The sequence below is a fragment of the Bipolaris sorokiniana genome (genome assembly GCF_000338995.1).
Source record: "Bipolaris sorokiniana ND90Pr unplaced genomic scaffold COCSAscaffold_3, whole genome shotgun sequence".
In the NCBI taxonomy this organism is placed as follows: domain Eukaryota; kingdom Fungi; phylum Ascomycota; class Dothideomycetes; order Pleosporales; family Pleosporaceae; genus Bipolaris; species Bipolaris sorokiniana.
In genome coordinates this window covers 2,603,350-2,625,651 of record NW_006911897.1, presented here as the reverse complement: position 1 = coordinate 2,625,651, position 22,302 = coordinate 2,603,350, and the positions used below count along the sequence as shown (strand labels likewise).

The 22,302-nt window shown below is 50.1% G+C and overlaps 5 protein-coding genes across 5 annotated transcripts; 3 read left to right on the top strand and 2 right to left on the bottom strand.

Annotated features, from left to right (window-relative positions):
• Positions 1–3,865: 3,865 nt before the first annotated feature.
• Positions 3,866–8,449, bottom strand: COCSADRAFT_82593 (uncharacterized protein; the record flags this gene model as incomplete). Its single annotated transcript, XM_007699223.1, has 4 exons — positions 3,866–5,198; positions 5,259–5,315; positions 6,860–7,772; positions 7,837–8,449. Coding segments are annotated over 4 exons (2,916 nt in total), but the record flags the coding sequence as incomplete, so codon positions are not given.
• A 1,281-nt stretch (positions 8,450–9,730) lies between these two features.
• Positions 9,731–11,468, top strand: COCSADRAFT_137288 (uncharacterized protein). Its single transcript, XM_007699222.1, has 2 exons — positions 9,731–10,325; positions 10,392–11,468. The coding sequence occupies exons 1-2, from the start codon at positions 9,934–9,936 to the stop codon at positions 11,362–11,364; spliced, it is 1,365 nt and encodes a 454-aa protein (XP_007697412.1). The 5' UTR covers positions 9,731–9,933; the 3' UTR covers positions 11,365–11,468.
• Positions 11,469–11,660: 192 nt separating this feature from the next.
• COCSADRAFT_179433 (uncharacterized protein) lies at positions 11,661–13,207 on the top strand. The gene is made up of 4 exons (XM_007699221.1): positions 11,661–11,981; positions 12,052–12,263; positions 12,326–12,509; positions 12,572–13,207. Exons 1-4 carry the CDS (start codon positions 11,856–11,858, stop codon positions 13,052–13,054), a joined length of 1,005 nt encoding a protein of 334 aa, XP_007697411.1. The 5' UTR covers positions 11,661–11,855; the 3' UTR covers positions 13,055–13,207.
• A 172-nt stretch (positions 13,208–13,379) lies between these two features.
• COCSADRAFT_34643 (uncharacterized protein) lies at positions 13,380–17,914 on the top strand. The gene is made up of 3 exons (XM_007698468.1): positions 13,380–13,564; positions 13,612–13,651; positions 13,748–17,914. The coding sequence occupies exons 1-3, from the start codon at positions 13,485–13,487 to the stop codon at positions 17,645–17,647; spliced, it is 4,020 nt and encodes a 1,339-aa protein (XP_007696658.1). The 5' UTR covers positions 13,380–13,484; the 3' UTR covers positions 17,648–17,914.
• Positions 17,915–18,300: 386 nt separating this feature from the next.
• On the bottom strand, positions 18,301–21,120 carry COCSADRAFT_293960 (uncharacterized protein). The gene is made up of 2 exons (XM_007699220.1): positions 20,454–21,120; positions 18,301–20,333 (listed from the first exon to the last, which is right to left on the bottom strand). Exons 1-2 carry the CDS (start codon positions 20,885–20,887, stop codon positions 18,488–18,490), a joined length of 2,280 nt encoding a protein of 759 aa, XP_007697410.1. The 5' UTR covers positions 20,888–21,120; the 3' UTR covers positions 18,301–18,487.
• Between the last annotated feature and the right edge of the window lie 1,182 nt (positions 21,121–22,302).

Below are 22,302 nucleotides of genomic sequence, written 5' to 3'. Positions count from 1 at the left end.
TTTAGCTTGTCGGCTTACAGGCTGATACGCCGAGGCGAATAACAACACCAAGTCTACATAATCTGTTGAAGCGATAACCGGTTCAATGGCTCTGCTGCTCAAGGTTGTGACTCCGACGCTTGTTTTCAATCATACTGTAGTGACCATTGCCCTTGTTCGTTCGGCCAAGGAAACTGCATTCCCACCAGACCATCTCCCAGCCCCAAACTGTTGTACTTAATTGTGAGGTAAGATTTTCATCAGACTAGTAGTTTTTGTCGAAGCTAGTTCAGCATAAGAATAGTTTCAGTATAGTTTACGCTCATCGCATTAGTGCACAAAGTGTTACTAAAGTATGTACATGAGTGGCCCTTTATATGCGTCTCCAAAGTAGTAATAGTTTGCTTTGGAGAGGGTGAGTTTTCTCAAGAGTTTTTACATCGAAACTTGGATAGGGAGCGGTATTTTCCTCTCTATTCTCGGTCTTGAATTTTAGAGTAACTCCTTGTTCATGGGAGTCGTCTTGAAGTGACCGTCTAATACTATGGTATTCGAAATGTCGCACAATGTCCTCCAAGGTCCCGTGAATAGTACCACACTAATATCTTCTAGATCGGTATTAGCCCAAAAAGATCCTTGCAGTATGCTGCATTTCAGCGCTAAAGCTAAGATAGCAGAAAGGATAGATAGTCAGAACAGTAGGGCGGCAATGATGATCTGGTACAGTAAAGGATATCTGTCAAGGTACCATGCCTTGTCAGGAGGCTACGAGTCAGTGCCATGACGCGGTTTACACTTGCTTCAAAGCAAACGACAATAGATATATTGTGTTTGATAAGAAGCGAATGATGTAATTACTGCAGAAGCGATGTTTATGTCACGCAAGAGGTGTCGTCTTTAGGGTTGCATTGAGTGAGAATGTTTAGCGTTTGGCCAACCATAAGCGAGTTGATATTGGATATATTGCTCGCCTTAGCTATGTCGCAAATGCCGGTGGCGAAATGATTTTCGATACTAGATAATATATCTCCAGCTCTAAGGATATATGCCGCAGGCGCCTGTATAGCTCAATGTTATTAGTAAATGAGCTGATTCTTATGTTCCTAAATCTTAAGTTTTTGACTAGTTCCAAGCGGGTTTGCAAGAGTAAGACTCGAGAAAAGGGTAATGAGGAGTGCTTTAATCTGCATTTTGGGCGTTTTTCGTTGAATAGGTGTAGGTAGCTTAGCTGAAGTATCTAGAAGGGTGTAGAAGCGATTGTAGAAGTGAGATGTTAACTGAAGGGAAGATGATTCAGCTTTTATAAAATTATTTTCCCATTTTGTACCCAAGGTAACTCGTAATCCTCACAAGGGTAGAACATTCAATGAAGCTTGTGATAGCTGAATAGACTGAATTTACTCTACGTTTCATGTTCTGCAATTCTTGCTGTACAGAACTATATTCTCTACGAGGTGGTTAGCCTCATAATGTGCATATAGTACGGTGTGGTCAGTATTTCTCAATGAAATCCAGCTCTCAAGTGCTGATTCTTCAACCATGGATGGAGTTACAGGCTATTATGTTGATTGGCAAACTAATCCACGGACGTACCACGCTATGATCCGCGATGCCTTGAAACTACCCTTTCTCGGCCCTTTTTGTAGCTGTTCTCTGCCTATCATACGATTTCGATCAGGTCATGGCGCAATCCGTCTTTTCCGTCACTCTTCTTTAGGGAATAAATAGCGGGCTTGTACCACAATTCTGCAATCATCATCGCATGGTGAAATCAGCAAAACTTTCATATCAGGTGATAATTCCATTCAGCTTTTGAGAAAGCTCTTGAAACTATCATTTTCCAAACATGTGTTGGCGCGCTTTGCATGAATCAGGCCCTCAGTATCTTCAATTTTCCGTCTCATGCATTGTATCCAGCGAGCCAAAAACGCCATTGCAGCCAACGCGCATCAAGGGCGATCGAGACAAATATTGTTTCTCTTTTCGAAGCGAAGCCCCTATCACAACACGCAAGCTCCTAATCGTATGCCTTACGCGTCGCATCCACTGCTATCAGAACAGTCATGGAGAAGAGTGGTGCGCTATAATCGCTAAGGGGTTCTGCGGCATATTAGTGAAACTCTAAATGCCTTTCTGATGGCAACACATCTCACAAGCACCTGAGAGTTAGCATGTCACTTGCTATCCAAGCACACATGGATGATGTGTGAAGATTTCAGGGGTACACCACATTATCAAGTTGGAACAATATCTCGCAGTATCAAAAAGACGAAAAGATACGTAGCCAAATGGCTAATACTTGTGATGCTTATAGACTCAGGTGATGTACTCACTTCAGCCTTGGACATCGTATCATGTCCAATCAGTAGTCCAATCGCATTCGAGAGCGCCGTAGCATTTCGCGGATAGGTATTCTAGCCAATCGGGCTCATGGATATTACGGCCGTAACGATAACGGAGATTAATAGCCACCTATTTGTCAAGCAAAGCGATGCTTCAAAATAGGTTGTACACACTTTACATAGTCAGCAACAATGTTCACTCGTGCCCCTCCATTTGTTTTTTGAGCTAGTACGTATTACTTAGTACATAGAAAAGATAATACGCGTAATAAATGAAAATAATTATATCACCGTAGTGGCGTCATGAAGCTCTAAACTCACTAACTTGCTAGCGTGTTACTATTGATTTTGGTTGAGTGGTGGCCTGTGTAGGAAGCTGTTTTTTTGTCCACTGCGCAACAGCATTCGTCAAAGATACGTTCTCTGAGAAAAGCTGAGAATGTTGCGACAAGGACAACCTACACACTGAAAACGGCCATTTCCTTTCTTGACCCCTTACTTTCTCTCTCATCAATCACACAATAATTAAGAAGTTCGCATTACTCGAAGATGCTGACGGATCTTGTGACTTGAATGTAGAACAGCATTATTATGGGAAAATCCAAGTCACTTTAGCGCCGTATTGCTCATAGCCATTGTTGTCATGTACATCGATTAAGGCTACATTGGGAAAGAGAGCTGAACCTTCACTCGCCATGACACTTCCGCTAGCTTTTCAGTGGGCATAACATGTAAGTCTCAAGATATATGCTATCATGCATGGTAATTAAGTGATATCAGAAACCTTCGCCTGATTTTGGGGGTGTTTCGGGTACTAGAATCGAATCATGTGTCTGCTCCGCCAGCTGCTGTGAAGCCTGATCCGTACACTGGTCTAGGTACAACTTCATGTTTCTTTCGCATTTTCGTTTGATGTCTTCCTCGTAGCGCGCCTGTTCTTCGATAGGTGTGTCGTTGACATGAACCAAATCATGCGCAGGCTTGGTGGGTGGGGGCAGCGAGAGTTGAAGCCTCAAATTTGGATGTTGGAAGTAACTGCTTAGGGTGGCTTTCGAACTCCCTTCCAAATCAGTAACATTTCCGCTGTCGTTTTTACCGCTGTCGTCCATGTCGGGCACAGCTCTACGAAGCGAGAGCTGACAGACAGGGCTACCCATGAATTTGCTACGTTTCTTGGATGGCATTCCACGCTTGCAAACATACTTTCTATGCGGATAAGATCCATACTCCCTCTCAGCAGCTAGAAGATGTGAATTTCGGTAAGACTGCACATCGTTGTTGGGTGCATGTATGTGCTCGTGGTGTTTCGAACAACATTGACTATTGCATATCGGGCGTGCATAGATACCCGCATCTGGGGTTCCATTTCCCACTATTGGTGAGCTCGAGATTTTTTTTGGACATGGTAACCTAGCAACTAAGTCTTTTGAAATTAGGTGAGCGGCCGTATCATATTGGGGTGGGGTATAGCTTTCGGATCTAGTGACTTTACACGAGAGTCTACCGGGTACATCATTGACAACAGAGTTAGGCGAGAGCCTGCTTATGTTTTCGACAAGGTGAAGGTCTTTGTTTTGAGGTTTCCAGTTCGCGATTGAGCAGGCATACTGCTTTTCAAGGCTGTCCGATTGTGATGTAAACCAAGAATGCGTCAGAGCCTCAGTAGCCGTCATCCTGCTTTCCTCATTCAGTACCAGCAACTTCCTCATGAAATCCTTCGGGTGAGGACCGATCAGCCTCCATGATGGATGATGTTCATCGTCAAGAGCGCTTAAGTCGCAGATGGCTGCGAGCCCCACAATGACGCCTTGTGGATTCTTATGATAGTCAGGATGATTGCGATCGGTAAACAAGTGATCACCTGAGAGAATAGTGGCTGTGAGCGAGCCGACAGACCACATATCTACACTCTTCGAGTACCCATTTCCTGCCGGAATGGCTGGGTTAGCGCGGTGAATTTCGGGCGCTGCATACTCCAAAGTGCCGACATGCGAAAACATCCGTTGGTATTTAGTGGCTTGATTGCTCTTGCAGGGAAGAAGTCGCGCATTGCCAAAATCGGTAATGACGACGCGGGCCGTGTCTTCTAGTGACGACATCAAGATATTGTCAGGTTTGAGGTCTCGATGTACAATGTCTAGTTTGTGTAGATACTCAATCCCCTTCAAGATTTGGAAAACGATAGCTGCCGCTTGTGTGCTATCGAGACTACCGCCGTTGAACTCAAGAAAAGAAAACAAATCACCGCCAGTTATGAGCTCCTGGAATATGTAGATGTTGTCATGGCTGCAAAACACTTTTTCGAGGGCGATAATGTTAGGATGACTAAGATCTTTGAGAATGTTGAACTCTCGATGGCATCGGTCCCTTAGCTGGAATGCATGCTGGTTTTGATCGGTTGTTGGTGAACTAACAGTATTCACGGCAATCTTATCGAGTCGAACAACTTTACACGCGAGTTGTTTTTGGGTCTTTCGAACTACGCCCACGAGTACCTTACCATATCCACCCTCACCCAACATGCGAGCAGTGACGAGATATCGCGAGCTGAACGTCTGAATTTCCATTTCCTGGGTAGATGTCATGTCAACAGATTGCACGGGACTTTTCGACAAGTAAATCAGTGTGATAGTATCGGAGATATTGAGCTCATCCCCATGACCCAGAAGGAAGGTGTTATTGTGACCCATGAGAATCTCATCATCCTGGCATGCGACGTGTTCGGAATCGCGCTTCTTCAAGTAGGTGCCATTAGCCGATAGGTCAGTCGCATATACAAAGGGTGCGATGTTAGAGATCGGGTCTTGTTCATAAAGAATGCAGTGGATGCGCAGATGCAGCCGAGAAACGGTAAGATCATCACACCACGTATAGCGACTGTGAATGAGGTCAGATCATGCCACGCCATGGCCAAGGTAGCGAGCGCTCTCATCTCACCAGAGCTCGGTGTCTCTCCCAAGGTAGAAGTACTCGTTGCCGCAAATCTCAATAGCACTAAGCTGAGTTCCTAATATTGGTTAGTATGCTAGCCATAGCTCAATGGAGAATGAGCTGCAGCGCACCGCGAGCATCATCACCAGACACAACAACTTGCAGCCATCCTACCACTTGGCCTGCCATGGCGTATCGTTATGACTACTACTGCATCGATACCGATATTGCATGTCTATCAATGTCTGTGCGAGGCTCCCGAGAAGCAAAAGTGACGCGACGCGCGTGAACTTGGCACTTGCTCAAGGCCGGGCCGCTAAACCGCTTTGGCTAAGCGAGCCCCGCTCCCACCTAGGTATTTCGTTCAGTCAACCTTGAACCTTTGTTCTACACTCACGACACTCATCTAGACAGCAATGTAAGTTACTCTCCGCGGGCTATCTTGTCCTCTGCAATGCACAGCTCAGCGTCGCTCTCGCTTTGCGAGCGTCTCTGCCCTTCAATCAATTCGCCATCTATCAATTGCAGCCGCTGACCTCACTCCACAGCCCGCCGACAAGATGAGAGCCAAATGGAGGAAGAAGCGCGTTCGACGTCTCAAGCGCAAGAGAAGAAAGACGAGGGCTCGTTCGTAAGTGATGCCACTGCCAACATCGCTTTGTGTATGGAATTAACCAGCTTTGCAGCAAATAAACTACTCGCCCCTCGATCTCAGCTGCCCATCGCCTCAATTCTGATCCAAAATGATGGATGAAAGACATGTTTTCTGCGCACAGCCTTCTGCCTAGTTTGCGCCATCTTGCTGCAACGCGCATTCCGACCCCCCGTTACGTCATACGGTTGGATGCCACACGCGAGCTATCAATGATTTTCCCGGGAGGAAACGATTGTGCTGGATTGGGGAACGTTATGGGACGCTGGTCAATTGCCCATGTGGCACGTTGAGGTTCTCTGGGAGTTTACTTGAACATGAGATTACGACGGTCTCTCTAACACCGGTTCGCGTCCCGCTGTGGACGTTTGCCTTTGACTGGCCTGTCACCATGTGAACATGCGATAACGGAATCAAAAATGCTTCACGACAATTGCCCCTCGCTTGCTGTTTTTGTGCGTGATGTCGCGTGATGTGGAATGGCATGCCGAGGACTGAGCTCAGCTGAGGTGCTATGATGTAATAAAAAGCTTCGTGTGAACTCGGTGTTAACCGAGAGATGATAGACTTTTGCGAAACGACTTGGTCAAGACGAGAGAGCGCCAAAAGGCCAAAGGGCATATGCGTATATTACTTGTGCATTTTGAAGATTGCCCAGTCTATGGGCGCGCATGTGCATACTTGAGCATCTCTTGGTCATTGTGGATGTGAACATTGAACAGATACAAATGCAGCTTCAATACTGGGTTCATTAATATAATTTTAGGAAAAAAATAGTGGGCAAGGAAAATTTCCATTGCCAAAGCATGCTTCTGAGAGAAGTGAATGATTGCTGAAAATGAACATCTACGCTTTGTGCGCACAGCGCTCTTGAACATAGTAGCTGAGCTCCTGCTATAAAGCACCCATAGGACAGGATGATCGAACCTTGCCGTTGACCCAGAGATAAGTTGACCTTGAATCACTCTCATTGTCGTGCATGTCATGTCGATGCTGATACACCTCGTGTGAGACAAAAACGCCTTCACCCTCGCTAGCCCGCTCGTTAGGAGCATCCTCAGTAGTCCAAACGTGAGCGTGCACACCAGGCGACGTGATTGGGGCGGACGATTTGCCTGTGTCATTGATTGCAACTCCAGTGATGTCACGGTAATTGAATAATGGTAACACAGAGCCACCAAGATCGGAACGAGCAAACCATCTCTTGAAGGAAGACGGCCGCGTTGGCGTAGTAGAGGATTCAATATGACATTGGCTTCCTGTAATCAGTGCGGTTTCGGCATCGCCGTTATGCACAGCCGAGATGGAGTCGAGGGCGACAGAGTTGCTGCGAGGAAAGTCGGCGTATACATCGCCAACGGAGGCGGTGGAATCAGATTTGGATGACCAAAGCAAACTTTTTGCCTTGCTCGATACACTGCTAGTCCATGATTTGGCAGCTATAAAGCTCGAGGGCGTTCGTTGCCCATTCCGCCTCGGCTCGTGCAGACTCGGCCATACTTTGCCTAGGCCCATGCTGACCATGACCGTTCTATAGAAGTTGTATGCATCAACGCCAGTGCCGAAGAGCAGAAATACAATGTACCCAGTAACCACCTGGATCCATTTGTCGTAGGAGACCTTGCCTTGCACTGGTACGTGAATGATGGTGTTGAATCTGACTGGGTCATGAACGTAGGACCAGGAGTACGATTCAGTTAGGACAAAAGAAGTTTCGATAGTGATGTAGATGGAATAGGTGAGATAAACTAGGCTGATTGTCATGCTGAGAATGAAGAGTCGGACGAAACGAGATGTTGTGGTGTTCTGAGCCACGACCAGACTATGGAACTCTTTTCGGTAGCGATAGAGACGATATACAAGTAAGACTGTTCAGGTATGTTAGCGGCGACCTGTCCCATATAGGATTCTCATCCAAGAAAAAAGACTCACTCGACCAAAAAGTGGCAAAGGCCATGGCAATTGGAAACCACATGATACTCAGGACGAGGCTTGGCCATGAATTATCATAGGTAGATTGACAGCCCACGATGCCGTATATGGTGTAGCGGGCCGGCTGAACAACGTAGTAAACAATGGCCAGGACCATTGGAGCTCCCCAGCACCATACCAATTCCCAAATCTTCTCTCTGATCCTGCTGTTGCGACTGCTTGAGACGGTAATGTTGCGAGTGTCCATGACCCTAGCCAGCTTACGCGTAATCATTGCCGCAGATGCTGCAACACCTACATAGCTCGCAACCTGGATTCGCACATGGATATCGCACCACACATTGCCATCCCACCATTCGAGCAGATTGTCACGCGGCCATATGAGAGCGTTGATGGAGTTGAAGAAGTTGTGAAGGATGATCCATAGTACGTTTGAAGCAGCGGCAATATTGGCTTGCCGGAAGTGCCAGACCATTGCTGGGACGCAGAGTATCCATGCTGGGAAAGCGAAGGCTGGGAAGAGGATTGCTTGGGTGTAGATGGGAGCATCCATCGAGTACCCTTGCGGGTAGGCTGTGCCACTGTCGAGGACATCTACCGCCCCGGACGGCATCGCTTAGGTTATTGGTCTTGGAGGATGGGTGAATATGGGTGGTGCTACAACACAAAAGATTTGTTAGGATGTGTCGAGTAAATTTATGGGAAAGTTGAGATTGAGAAAAGTTTAAGGGGAACGTAGATTGTGGCAAGAGGTCCATCTAAGGCCTTGCAGCTTTCGGGAGCTCATACTGTGGGTGAGCGCGGTAGAGAGCTCAATAGAGTGAGTTGTTGTCTCAATCTTCAATAATGGTCAATAGTGCTGTTGGATGATTTACGCTCACTTGAGTGGTGAAAGTCGGTCGTTTCGCTCCACAGCCATCTTGGCAGAGCCACTCGTCGAGTTGTTTGGAGACTTGTTCAAACAGATTGTTCCGTCGCACCGACACAGGGGGGACTTGGTGTATGTGATGCCTGGTTGTGGTTGCGGAGTCGGTGGTGATAGTGGTGAGACTTTCACCAATCCGCTTTTGGGTCTGAATAGGAAAAGTGGCGAAGACAATACATTCTGAATATAAATCCAGCAGATGAGAGGCGAGACATGTTTGTGATTATAACTGAGGCAGTGACAGAGAATTTCATGTACACTTTATGTGTTGAGTTCGCTTCTGTGGCTCAGTGCAGATCAGGGCGTACAGTTAGCATTTATCCAAAGTGAGGGGTCCTGTCACGTCGAGCAGGGTTACCAACTCCAGGGGGTAAACATGTGTCTGTACTCATGTATAAGTAGTGCATATAGCTTCCTGTTTTGTTAGAATCCGAAGGCCGATGTCCTGGGGGAGATGGTGATTAGAGGAGTATCTCGGGAGGGCGGGACAAGGCAGCAGAAGCAAAGACGAGCTGCTCGATTGAGTCAATGGTGCTTGTGGCTTTGCATGGCTGTTTCCCACCAAGTACAGCTCACAGTGTTGCTTCTTCCCGTGTAGCGCGTTGTGCGCAGGTGGTCCGACTGCAATGTGACCAGGATTGCGACCCGATGGCGCATGGTTGCCGATAACAGGTGGGACGGGGAGACGCGCAATCATCTGACCAGTCTGACGTTGAGAAGACGACTGGACCATTGGCATCTTCTCGACTGCTCGTGGAAAGCAAAATGGCAGAAGTAAAGAGGCTCGACAGCAATGCCCGCTCTAGCTACATGCATACATATGTATGTAAGTATGTATCCAATACACCATTGCGACTGCTCGCATCGGCGGGTACCAAGTACGTAAGTATCGGATGACGTAAACCACCTGGGGAGACCCGAGGCTTCTTCCACTACCTACGGCACACGACCGCCGGCCTGGCGCATGGGAGACTCGCCCACGGCTTCAGCTATGCATTGCCAGCGCCTGTGCCCATTCGCAGGACCACATCGATACACGTACCCGAGCAGCGGCGGCTTTTTCCCCCCATCGTCCCGGGCATTTTGACGGTGACGTTGTACATACATACTACCTACGTACATAGATACACGACGGTTGCGTGTTGCCAGCTCTCGCCTGCCACACCCTCGCAATGGATGGCGCGCCCGAGAGCCATGCCATTTCTCCCCAGCTACGCCAGAGGATGTTGAACCGCGCTGCAACCTTTGGCGAGGGTGTACAGCCGTCGACGCCACCCGCCGCAGTCTCTCGCCGCCGCAGTTCTCTTGTGTCGAACCTCTCGGACACACGACCCTCGCTCTGGTCCTCGACAGACAACCTGCTGAGGGCGGGTGTCAAGTATGACATGGACAGGCAAGATGCCGCTTCGGATGAGCCTTCGCGGTGGATTGCGCTGCCCGTCGTGGCTGCGGTTGTGCCCGCCATTATTGGCCTGACGGTGGAGAATGGCGCTGTGATTGCGACGGATGTGCTGATATTGGTGCTGGCGGGCTGGTTCCTGCACTTGAGTGTCAAGGTGCCATGGTAAGCTGCAGCCAGCCATTGCGGGCGGACAGCGTGGACAGGGCGAGTCTCACTGACAGGACGCAGGGACTGTTACCATGATGCCCAGCAGAGACGATATATCAGCGATGAAGCCGACGACGATACGTACGACGACACCATTCATGAAGTAAACGAAAACGACGTACATGGCATAGCCGAGGGTGCTGGCGACGCAGCAAGCCAGGAGCAGGTCGACATGAGCCCTGCACTTTCAGTGACATCGTCCGCACAACAGGAAGCTCGCGAGGCTCTAAAGCGATCAGAGCTACTGGCGTTTGTTGGATGTTTCCTGGGTCCGCTTCTCGGGGCGCTCCTTATGCATACTGTGCGAGGGCAGTTGATGCGCGCTGAAGGCATAGTCTCTGACGCCAACCTGAGCATCTTCCTACTGATCGCAGAGATCCCGCCAGTCAACCGCCTAATCAAGATGCGTACTGAGCGCATATTGCACCTCCAGCGCATTGTACGAGATGCGCCGAGAGGAGCTGTTCGACCCGTCGATGCGCAACAACTCTCGCAGCGCATGGCCGAGCTTGAAAGCCGTCTCGACGGCGCGTCCTCTTCCAACAACAAGAATACCAGCCAGATAGACGTAGAGAAACTCAGCACCGAAATCCGCCAGACCACTCAACTACAACTCGATGCGCTCAATCGCGCCGTCAGACGATATGAAAAGCGCCATATGGCTCAATCCATCCAGATCGAGGCCCGTTTTCAAGACCTGGAAGCTCGCCTTCAAGATACGCTCGCGCTTGCTGCAGCTGCAGCCAGAACTGGCCATCGGCCAGGCATCGTCACTGTGACACTTAGTTGGATAGCTGGGACAATTAGTAGCATGTTACAACTGGTCTGGGATATCTCCATGTATCCCTTCCGGACCGCGGCGATTATTTTATCAGTCATCAAGTCGATGTTCGTCCCGGACAAGCGGCAGATCAAACCGCGAACAAAGGGAGGGCAGGTCAATGGACATACATCAATACCATCGAGTAGGATGCAGTCCAAAGTTGGGCGATGAAAGTGTGTAATTACTAATTTCCTTGGATATCCTATCAAATACAAGTTTGCTCATCTACCCTATCCCCGGTCTTTTGTTTGCATGAGATAAACGTATCATGTCGGTCCTTTGTTAGTGCCCGGCCTGGATGAGCGATGCGACGTTACATGGCATTGTCAGTTCTCAATAGTCATGCTATCTTCCGGCTCCGTCCGATCCAGTAAGCCGACATGCAGGTACGGAGCGGCTCTCTCTAATGCGAGCGACGGAGATAGCTGGGAGCGTTGCTGTCTGTTCAACGTCGTACCCCGCCCCCACCTACATGGCCTATCGGAGCCGAACACGGAGGGAGGTGTCACATTGCCATTACGGCAGTAATAATATGTACATCTTCTGGGTCGCTTTTACATTTTCTCTATTCCAAGACTTTTACTCTTTCTCCTTGACCCAAGGCCGTGTTTGTTGAAGAAAGAAAGGAGACAGCCAAAAGCCATACTACATACGACTTGATCATGACGCTGAAATCGGATGTCACGGTAGACGCGTCCAAGTTTGATCGCAGCACCATCGATAAACAGACGCTGGAGTTTAACGACAAACTGATCAAGATATGGGCAGATGGACCAAGATGGTATGAGGTATGTATCGATATTGGTTTCCACTTCTCATAAATATGTTTTTGGCTATGCGGCTTACATGCGAAAAAAGGTTGGCGCAGCAGAATACCGCAAGATGAGATGGGAAGGTAAGACGCCATTGCCAAAACCCATTGTTCTTCCTGAAGGTGTCAATGGAGCGTTGCCATCGCGAGAAGCCGGAAGAGAGATCCCGTATCGTGTCTTCAAGCCGAGCAGCGGCAAGAGCAATGGGATCCACATGCACATTCACGGCGGCGGATGGGTTTTGATGAGCGAGGCTTAGTATGTTCATGATAGGTTCTTGTGAAGCATAAAAAACAGAAGAAACTGACCACTTTGCGCAGCCAAGATCCGTATCTTAAGTATATGGCCGACCATTTTGATGTTACAGTCGTGTCAATTGGATACCGACTTGCGCCCGAAGACCCCTGGCCTGCAGGCGCAGAAGACTGTTATGACGCCGCAGAATGGCTAGTGAAAAACGGACCAACAGTCTTTGGCGGAGAGTTGATGTTCACAGGTGGTGAAGTACGGATATCTTCAAATCATTCCAAGCACGTCAAAACTTGAAAGCTGACGAATCCGTACAGTCTGCTGGGGGTCATCTCGCTTGCCTGGTCGCCTTGCATCTATTGGAAACGATGCCAGAGTTTGCATTCAAAGGTTTGCTTCTTCATTTTGGCTGCTTCGACATGTCCTCATTTCTACCACACGTCTTGCACCACGAGACACATCTGGTAATCGACCACGACGTCATGAAATCGTACATTGATGCCTTACTCCCCAACACAACGGAAGAGCAGCGTCGCGACCCGTCGATAAGCCCCTTTTGGGCTGATTTGAGGGGAAAGAAGTTGCCGCCTGCGCTGTTCACATGTGGAAGTGAAGATCCGCTGCTAGATGATAGTGTTATGATGGGTAGCAAGTGGGCTATGTGGGGAAACGAAAGTATTGTCAAGATCTATCACGGGGCACCACATGGGTTTATCGGGTTTCCGCCTGGCACAATCAAGGCCGTACAAGACGCATTGAATGATACAGAGGCGTTTGTGAGGGCTAAGAGAGGGTCATAGGGTGTTGCTGTAGACAGTTGCTGGTTAGTCAAATCAGAGTGCTGCTAACACATGCTTGTTTCCACAATGTCGCTCAACTGCCAATCCCAGATAGTCAGACAATGAGCAATATAAGCCAAGACGAAACGCACATCGCTATAACCATGGCTTGCCGTTTGCAAATATTTGTTCTTTTTGCAGGCTATGTTAAGTGGTATTATTATTGCTATGGTGGTGTCGGGATCAAAGCACCATAAACGGAGGCTGGGCCCTGACTAGCGGAAGTAACCGTGTTTCGTCATAGCTAGCAAAGCACGGCCGACTATTATCCTCCAACTCTGCCGAACCGAGACGCGACCTGGAAAACTTGGTGTCTCCTTCTTCCTCTCTCTCTTTCCCCCATGCGCGCCATGGCCAGGTAGCCCAATAAAAAAACTTGCCCAACGTCATCATGGCAGACAGTGAGAGTCCCGACCGGCGGTCGTCTCGGAGGAGGAGCGGCATGTACCGCCGTGGCTCCCATATCAGCGAGTATGTGCTGCAGGCAGCTTGAGGCCATGCGCGACTAATTGGCCTAGGGCAAGCTTCATGGAAGATGTCGAAATGGCCCAAGATGAGGTATACGAACTCGCGCCCATGGCCCCTCCCCGTCCCCCGTACAAGCCTCGCGGTAGTAAGAAGCCTGGCCAGCAGCTGACGCCCAAAACAATCCAGGTCTTCTCCGGTCCCATGAGCGAGAGCGTCCCTACGAGTGTATCTGGATTCCGACACCGCCGTTCGCGCGCAGACTCAAGCGCCAGTCTAACGAGTTTCGCATTCTATGATGAAGAGCAGGATTCAGGCGAGGGCACTGAGGACGAGGATAGTGCCATATTGGAGGATGGCGAGAGCGTATACAATGGGTATTCCGAGGAGAATGGCGAGGAAATCGAAGATCTCGAGGCTGGCCTGTCGTCTTCCTCGCCATCACCCTCGCCATCACGGCGCAAGTCGAGCGGTGGCAGCAGGAAATCATCAGAGCGGCCGCTGCTGCGAAGGCGCTCGTCGACAGGTAGCGCGGGCTCGGGCGCCGACTGGAGGGGACGCAGGTCGAACCAGAAAATCTACATCATGACCGAAGATCTGACCATTGTCGTTGCTGGCTTTAAAACGTCGCCCTTTGGCTACGCCCTGTATGCGCTGCTGTGCGCCGCCACACTGGGTCTCGGCTGGCTCATGTTCAGATGGTTGCCGCGATGGAGGGTAGCCATTGTGGGAAAGAGTGCGCCCTTGAAAGAATGCGACTGGATTGTCGTCGAGAACCAGTGGGGAGAATTTGCGGTGCAGAACATCAGTCGCCAAACCTACGGACGCTCGCTGTCCACCGTCTTCGGAGACCCTGAAAAGGGCCGCCCGAGAGAATGGGACGAAGATGACGATCCACTTATTCGCGAGCTGCGATGCTTGGATTACCGCTATATCCGCTTCGTCTACCACCCCATAAAGGACAAATTTGTGCTGGCCAATACATGGAAAGACCCCAGCTGGACCGAGGTCCTGGCTCTCCGTGAGGGTCTCGACAACGATGAGCGCGACTACCGGGAGTTAGTCTTTGGCAAAAACATGATCGACATCGCCGAGAAGACGGTCGGCCAGCTTTTAGTCGACGAGGTTTTTCATCCCTTCTATGTTTTCCAGATTGCCAGTTTGATCCTCTGGTCTCTCGATGAGTACTACTACTACGCCTGTGCCATCTTCATCATTTCTGCCGTTAGTATCGTCACGACACTGGTGGAGACCAAGGCTTCCATGAGGCGCCTGCGCGAAGTATCCAAGTTCGAATGCGAAGTGCGCGTATTGCGCAGTGGCTTCTGGACGCACCTTGATTCTGCTGAACTCGTACCTGGAGACGTTTATGAAGTCACTGATCCTGCACTTACGCAGTTCCCATGCGACAGTTTACTTTTGTCTGGAGACTGTATCGTCAACGAGAGCATGCTGACTGGCGAGTCTATCCCTGTGTCCAAAATCCCTGTCACAAACCAGTCGCTGGATCTGTTGGATCTCAGCGCTTCTGCCGTTCATCCAGAGGTTGCCCGCCATATGTTGTTCAGTGGAACCAAGATTATCCGTGCCCGCAGACCGCATGAAGACCATGTAGACGATGAGGCCGCTGCATTGGCTATGGTCGTCCGAACTGGCTTCAATACCACCAAGGGCGCATTAGTCAGGTCAATGCTCTTTCCCAAACCTTCAGGTTTCAAGTTCTACCGCGACTCTTTCCGGTACATCTCCGTTATGGCTATGATTGCTATGATTGGTTTTATTGCCTCGTTTATCAACTTTGTCCATCTCGGCCTTGAATGGCACCTGATTGTTGTACGCGCGCTCGACTTGATTACTATCGTTGTCCCTCCCGCACTTCCGGCCACTCTCACCATCGGTACGAGCTTTGCACTTTCGCGGTTAAAACAGAAGCAGATCTTCTGTATCAGCCCCCAACGAGTCAACGTCGGTGGCAAGCTTGATGTCGTCTGCTTCGACAAGACTGGAACACTCACCGAGGAGGGACTAGATGTGCTGGGTGTCCGTGTAGTTGAGCGGCCCCGCAATAGGTTCAGCGAGCTTCTTCCGGACTCCTACGACATCTTACCAGCGTCGCAGCATGATCGTGACCCAACTGTCGAATATCACGCCCACAAAACCATCCTCTACACCATGGCTACTTGTCACTCACTACGCAAGATTGATAACGAACTAGTCGGCGACCCATTAGATGTCAAGATGTTTGACTTCACTGGCTGGAGTTACGAAGAAGGCGAGCAAAACGGTAACTCAGGCGACGAAGATCCTGAGCAGAAACTGTCGCCGTCCGTTGCTCGTCCACCACCAGGCCGCGAGTATGATATCGACGATGTTGAAGATGAGGCCAATCGAAAGCAAGTGGAGCTTGGCGTCATCAAATCGTTTGAGTTTGTCTCGCAACTCCGGAGAGCCAGTGTTATTGTACGGCAGTTCGGGTCAAAGAGTGGACAAGTCTACGTCAAGGGCGCACCTGAAGTCATGAAAGAGATCTGCCGTCCCAACAGCTTCCCCACCGATTATGAAGAGCTCCTCGCTTTTTACACACACCGTGGCTTTCGCGTCATCGCCTGTGCTACCAAGACAATTCCAAAGCTCAACTGGCTCAAGACTCAAAAGACGAAGAGAGAAGAGGCCGAAAGTGGCCTTGACTTTGTCGGTTTCATCATTTTTGAGAACAAGCTCAAGGACAGCACGGCTCCGGTCATCGAAGAGCTTGAGCGCGCCAATATTCGCAAGGTCATGTGTACTGGTGACAACATCCTCACTGCTATCAGTGTTGCTCGTGAATGCGGTCTGATCAACAAGACGGCCCATTGCTTTGTCCCTCACTTTGCAGAAGGCGATTCACGCACCGCCTTGTCGAAGCTTAGTTGGGAAAGTGTAGATGACCCGGTTTTCAAGCTCGATGATACAACGCTCAAGCCTCTTCCTCCGCCACCCGAGGCCGATGTGTCCCTTCCGTATGACATTTCCAACCTGCGCAACTATAGCTTGGCGGTAAGTGGTGATGTCTTCCGCTGGATTGTCGATTTCGCATCTGAATCCGTGCTCCGTGAGATGCTCGTCTGTGGCCAAGTCTTCGCCCGTATGTCGCCTGACGAGAAGCACGAACTGGTTGAGAAATTGCAGTCGATTGACTACTGCGTCGGCTTTTGCGGTGATGGTGCAAACGACTGTGGAGCGCTCAAAGCCGCTGACGTGGGTATCTCTCTTTCCGAGGCTGAAGCGTCAGTTGCAGCTCCTTTTACCTCCAGACAGTTTGACATTAGCTGCGTGCCTCAAGTCATCAAAGAAGGTCGCGCAGCGCTTGTAACAAACTTCAGCTGCTTCAAGTATATGAGCTTGTACAGCGCGATACAGTTTTGCTCAGTCTCCTTTCTGTATGCCAGCGCTAGCAATCTCGGCGACTTCCAGTTCCTCTTCATCGACCTCTTGCTCATCCTCCCCATCGCCATCTTCATGGGTTGGTCAGGTGCATACCCTATCCTCAGCCGCAAACGCCCAACTGCAAATCTGGTGTCCCGCAAGGTGCTTACCCCGCTGCTCGGACAAATGGTTCTCTGCATCCTGGCTCAGTTCATTGCGTTCCACTTCGTCCAGAAACAAGAGTGGTACCTCCCACCGGTCGTTGACAAGAACCACAGCAACTCGTTGAATTCGCAAAACACGGCCCTCTTCTTGACGAGCTGCTTCCAATACGTTCTCTCGGCTGTTGTGCTCAGCGTGGGCAAACCCTACCGCGAGCCCATGTCCCGCAACCTCCCCTTTATCACCACCATCTTCGTCACGCTCGCCATCACCCTGTACATGCTGTTCGATCCCGCCAAGTGGGTCATGCAAGCCATGGAACTCACCTACATGGATGTCCCTTTCAAGGTGTTCATCCTCACCCTGGGCTTGGGCAACTTTGCCCTCGCATACATGAGCGAGAGGGTGCTTTTCCCCGGTCTAGCCAAATGGATCGGTGTGGCCAAAGTAAAGCTTGGGGGCAAGGGCATGCAGAAGAAGAGAAAGGAGTACAAGATTATCGCTGAGAGTATGCGCATGTAAATTTGATCTAGCGAGTACTACGCAAATCTGAGCAATATTTGAGATGAAGGACGAAAAAAAAGGATAAAGGGTTGAGTTTTTTTTCTGATGACTCTTTGTCGAGTTGGATATAGAGGCGTTGATGAAAGATGGATGGGCTATGCATGTGTTTTTATGGATTGTTGGTTAAATAAACAAAATTTCAGTATCATTTACATTCGACCTTTCCACACGTCAGGCAAGTAAAACAAAGAATATCATCAGTGGGGTATCTAATTTATATTGTTCTGCTATCCGCTTGCTTCTTTGCTGCTTAACTATACATGCATGTACATGCATATCGCCAGTTGGGGCCAGCCTAGCCCAGACACCCTTGATTTGGGGTGGGGGGTATGCAGAGGAGAATAACTAGAAGAGTAGGAACAAAGAGGAAGAGGAAAAAAAAGAATAAGTACATCCGTAAGAAACGCACGCCCTCCTTGCGCCATCCTATCTGCGTACTCCTTTGGATCTTTTTCGTAACGTCGTTAAAATGTTGATGGTTACTGTGCCAAGTCGGCTCTTTTTAATCCCCAGTAATCCTTTCTAGGGGACGGAAATGTCTCTCGCCAATCTGCCCCTGCTCCTATGACAAAAAAAGAACCATGCTTTATCTCTTCTAAGAAACCCTCAAGAACTTGGAGAACAAAAAAGGAAACATTTTGTTTTCTCGGGATTTCGGAAATTTACCACCTTGCGCTGCAAGAAAAAAAAGGGGGGAGGGGGGAAGAAGCTCCGTGTCGTCGGGCCTACCAGTGTGGGAAAGAAGTACAAGCCAAAAAGACCAAGGCAGGACAAATGAAAATGACAAGAATCACCTGCTCATTTCTTCCGCCTCTTAGGACTTCTTTTCCTAGTCTCGTCTTCTACTTCCTCGACTGTCGCTGCTGGGCTAGTCGTCGTACTGCTTCCCAAGCTATCGACCCTAGTGCTACTCTCTGTACTGTCATCTGCCATGACTCCTACGCCAAGGTGCGTGGGGTCGTCTCCACCATTGATGTCTGGGAATGTGAATGTGTCCGCGGTAGGCTCGTCCAGAGAGGCCGAGGCATCAAAGTTGAAATCAGGTAACACGGTGTTACCGTTCACGTGTGCTTGCGTACCGTCAGCGTTGGTGGGATTGTCGGTGAAAAAATCATCGTCATGGACAAAGTTGTCCATGTTTAGGTCGTATTGTCCAGGTTCACCAAGGCCGTTGGGATCAAAATATGAATTCTGGTCGCCAATGCCTTCAATTCGGCCCGTTGGGCTAAGCGGCAATATGCGATCGTGTATGTTCTGGATCTTGGAATTCTGTTGATCCGACAGTTTCTGCAGCATTTCCAATTGCTGTTGGGTCGCTTGGTATTGAGCAAGATCATCGAACAAGCGGCTTACTTCTGGTGGGTTGGGGTTGGTGAGGGCATTGTCCGTATTTTGTGCAGCTGTGTTGTTTACGATCTGCGATAGTACGTCGTTTCGTTGCTGTTGAGTTAGGGGCACATGTCCGTCTTGGGTCTGGTAATTTGATAGAGCTGCCGCATAATCAAAGTGTGGCGTCTGGTTGGTCGACTGACCAGCACTAGCGTTTGCGTTTTGTATCGCTGACATGATTGCGTCGTTTCCGGGCAAAGATGCGCCGTTGGATGGTGATTCGGTCTTGACATGTGATCCCGGGATATTGTCTCTTCCCTGTTGGTCCGGAAAAGCAGATTGAGACTGTTGGCGATTGTGCGGGACTGAGGGCCTCAAGCCCTGTTGCCGACTTCCCGGCCGCATGATGGGACTTGCCAGTGGTCTCGTTGTGGGGCTTACGGTTGTGGCGCGGCCCGTTGTGGTTGGCGCAAGGTATTCTTGTTGGTTGGGAGCGGGAGCGGGAGCGGGAGCGGGCAGGATCGCGAGTGGCCTTTTGTTTCTTTGCAACTGCGAGGCTTTGTGCGCATCTTGCATAGGATAGTCGTCCACATCGACTACGTTGCCGTGGGGTTGTTGGCGCGCAGAAGGGAACATGTCGGCGAGATTCATACCATTTGCGTTACCCTCCAGGCTCCTGTTGTAAAAGGTTGCTAGAAATGTCAGAATGGCGTTGATCGAGTTCTCGTGGCGGTCGTGCAGCGCTTGGAAAGATGTTGCTCGAGAATACAACTCTTCGTTCTGGCGCTTGATCTGTGTCAAGACGTTGGAAATGAGTTTCTGCTGCTGCTGAAGTTCCCTAACCTCAACTCGTAGACTGTTGTATTCTGACCGCGGGATCATAGCCATCTGCTCATTTCCTCGGACTGCCACCTCTTCAACATATCCGCCGCCTCCAGTATCCTGGATATACTTGCGATCTTCATCACTGTCACCCTTATTTTCCTCGTCACGTTTGCGTTTTGGTCCGGTCGGAGGATTTTTGGGCTTCTGAATCAGCCACAGTAGCTCTGGTCGTCCGCGCTTGAAGTATTTGTTGTAGTACTCGCTGGGTGCTTTTGCCTTGGTTTCACTGGCCTTCATCGAGTTGTCTGACAAGCCGACCTTCTTGTGGAAGCCGTACATGTTCAACTGCCGAACAAAGGATGCGTAGTTGTTATGTTTGAACAATTCGGGAATCAAAGTTCGTGCAAATTCGTCCTCGTCCAAAACAATGAAGCTATTCCCATCGTCGGACCATCGAATGAGATTCTCGTTTTTGTTATTATCGAGGAAACTGTGAGAAAATCAGCCACCATTCCGCGACTGTAAACGTATCCACGGCATCTTGGTGCTCCAAAAGATGACGAGTACTATGGGTTGTTTGGTAAAAAAATACAAGTAGTGGGTCACTCACCTGCTCAATTTCTGCACAAATGGCGGAATCTGCTTTCGTTTTGCCTGTGCATCCTTCTTAGCGAGAGCCGCTTTCTGTTCCAGCTCTTCATCGTCGTCCACCGTTTCCCACTGCTGCTGAGGGCTCGCGAATCCGTCCCACTGACCGCGCCGTGGGGCGGGAGCAAGTTGTTGGTTGGTGTTTCGTCGTACCAATTGGCCAGACATCTCAGCCCCGTCATTGTACCCGTCCAGCGACACGACGCGATTGTGGCCGGCCCCCATGGTCGGGCCGTAGTTGTCGTACAGTGGTGGATCGGTGAAACTCATGTCGGTAGCCACTGCTGGGTCATTCCAATTGATGTATTGATCGGTCGGTGCGGGGATATCGTGTTGGTACGTCTGGGCGGGGGGCTGCGGGGATGCGACTGGCGCGCGCCGCTTGCGGTTCGACATGGGGACTTTGGTGATTCAGGCAGAAAATCGGAGTGCTTTCTTTGGGGAGTTGCTCTGTGCGGTGCGTATCCGCTGCTCCCGGGGAGTCACAGAAAGAATCTTCACGAGGCTCGGTGCGGGATATCAGCCTTGCAAAACCGATACGGGCCGCACAAGTCGTGAAGCGCGCAGGTGAGTCAGCGCCCGGGATTGAATGTAGTATCTGAGGAGCGCGTCGTGGGCGCGATTATGTAGGGACTCTGGGCGGGATTGTTGATTTGTTTCGTTGTTGGTGTTTTACGGAAATATTGGGCGATTGTCGCCAAACAGCTGGCCGGCTCACACAAAGGGCCGGTAGAGGGGCATCAAAGAGGGCGCAGGCAGGCCGCAGGGAGCGAGAAGGCGGTCGTGGAATGGAGTGGGTGGTTCGGCGAAGGGCGTAGGTGGGCAGACATGGGCGGGCCCAGGTGAGGCCGAGCCAGTGACTTTATGACGCAGGATGCAGAGCAGCAGACGACGCAGCAAAGACGGTGGTGGGCTCAAAAGAGGAAATGTCGAACAAGATGCGCAACGTGTCCGGGCGCACCGTCTGGCCGGAAACAATAGCTGGGGGGACGTGAGCGCGAGGCGGCGTCGGCGATATAGCGCGTAGTACTTGGATGGTTCGCAGCGATGAGATGGACTTCACAGTCCTGCCAGCGTCATTCGCTTAGGCGCCCGCTAGCATGACTCGTCGGCTGTGTCCTGGGCTTGTCAGGTGTCCAAGTGTGTAGTGCCAACGTCGTCCGTACTTTAAGCTGCTGGCACACTGCGACACTCATCATGCAATTTCACTATGACAGTGCGAGTCTCTTCCGGCCAACTTGTCCGATCCAGCCATATCAGACTTGAGATGCATGGCCCGCTGCAGGAGTTTTTAATCGGCCCGGGCAGAGGTGGAATGATGGGAAATCCTCCAAATGCGATAGATGTCTGCCTACTTTCCGATGCATCCAGCGGTCACATGAGCTCAGCTCAGTCTTAAGGGGCCAGGATCCGCCATGGCAGACCCGGCCACTGTACCCGAAATGGCTCCCAGAGGAACTGCATCTTACTCGAAACTACGATCCACGCCCAAGGTTGAGATCCTGGCCACCCGTCCGACCCATCCACCCTCTCCGCCTCAAAGAACTATGCCCAGACCCTACAGGTCCCTTTGAGAGGAAAAAAAAGCCCGAGACACCTCCCTCTGACAAACATTACCATGGCATGTCGTACGAGTTGACACTGTCCATACTTCCCGCCCCACACGCTGTCTCACCCTCGGTCTCATCCGAGCTAAGCATGTTGATATATAAATCATCCCACGGCACATGGAAATAAACGTGGGCACCCAGGTCGTTTTGTTTTTGTAAATTTCTTAGCTGCAGTTCGCGCAACATACAAAGGTTGAGTGG

Bases quoted from the DNA above. Each gene is read 5' to 3' on its own strand.
- COCSADRAFT_137288 (XM_007699222.1), top strand. From the start codon at position 9,934: ATGGATGGCGCGCCCGAGAGCCATGCCATTTCTCCCCAGCTACGCCAG. The intron at 10,326-10,391 runs GTAAGCTGCAGC...GACAGGACGCAG, and splicing joins TTGAGTGTCAAGGTGCCATG to GGACTGTTACCATGATGCCC.
- COCSADRAFT_179433 (XM_007699221.1), top strand. From the start codon at position 11,856: ATGACGCTGAAATCGGATGTCACGGTAGACGCGTCCAAGTTTGATCGC. The intron at 11,982-12,051 runs GTATGTATCGAT...ATGCGAAAAAAG, and splicing joins ATGGACCAAGATGGTATGAG to GTTGGCGCAGCAGAATACCG. The intron at 12,264-12,325 runs GTATGTTCATGA...CACTTTGCGCAG, and splicing joins GTTTTGATGAGCGAGGCTTA to CCAAGATCCGTATCTTAAGT.
- COCSADRAFT_34643 (XM_007698468.1), top strand. From the start codon at position 13,485: ATGGCAGACAGTGAGAGTCCCGACCGGCGGTCGTCTCGGAGGAGGAGC. The intron at 13,565-13,611 runs GTATGTGCTGCA...TAATTGGCCTAG, and splicing joins CGTGGCTCCCATATCAGCGA to GGCAAGCTTCATGGAAGATG. The intron at 13,652-13,747 runs GTATACGAACTC...AAAACAATCCAG, and splicing joins TCGAAATGGCCCAAGATGAG to GTCTTCTCCGGTCCCATGAG.
- COCSADRAFT_293960 (XM_007699220.1), bottom strand. From the start codon at position 20,887: ATGTCGAACCGCAAGCGGCGCGCGCCAGTCGCATCCCCGCAGCCCCCC. The intron at 20,334-20,453 runs GTGAGTGACCCA...ATTTTCTCACAG, and splicing joins TTTGTGCAGAAATTGAGCAG to TTTCCTCGATAATAACAAAA.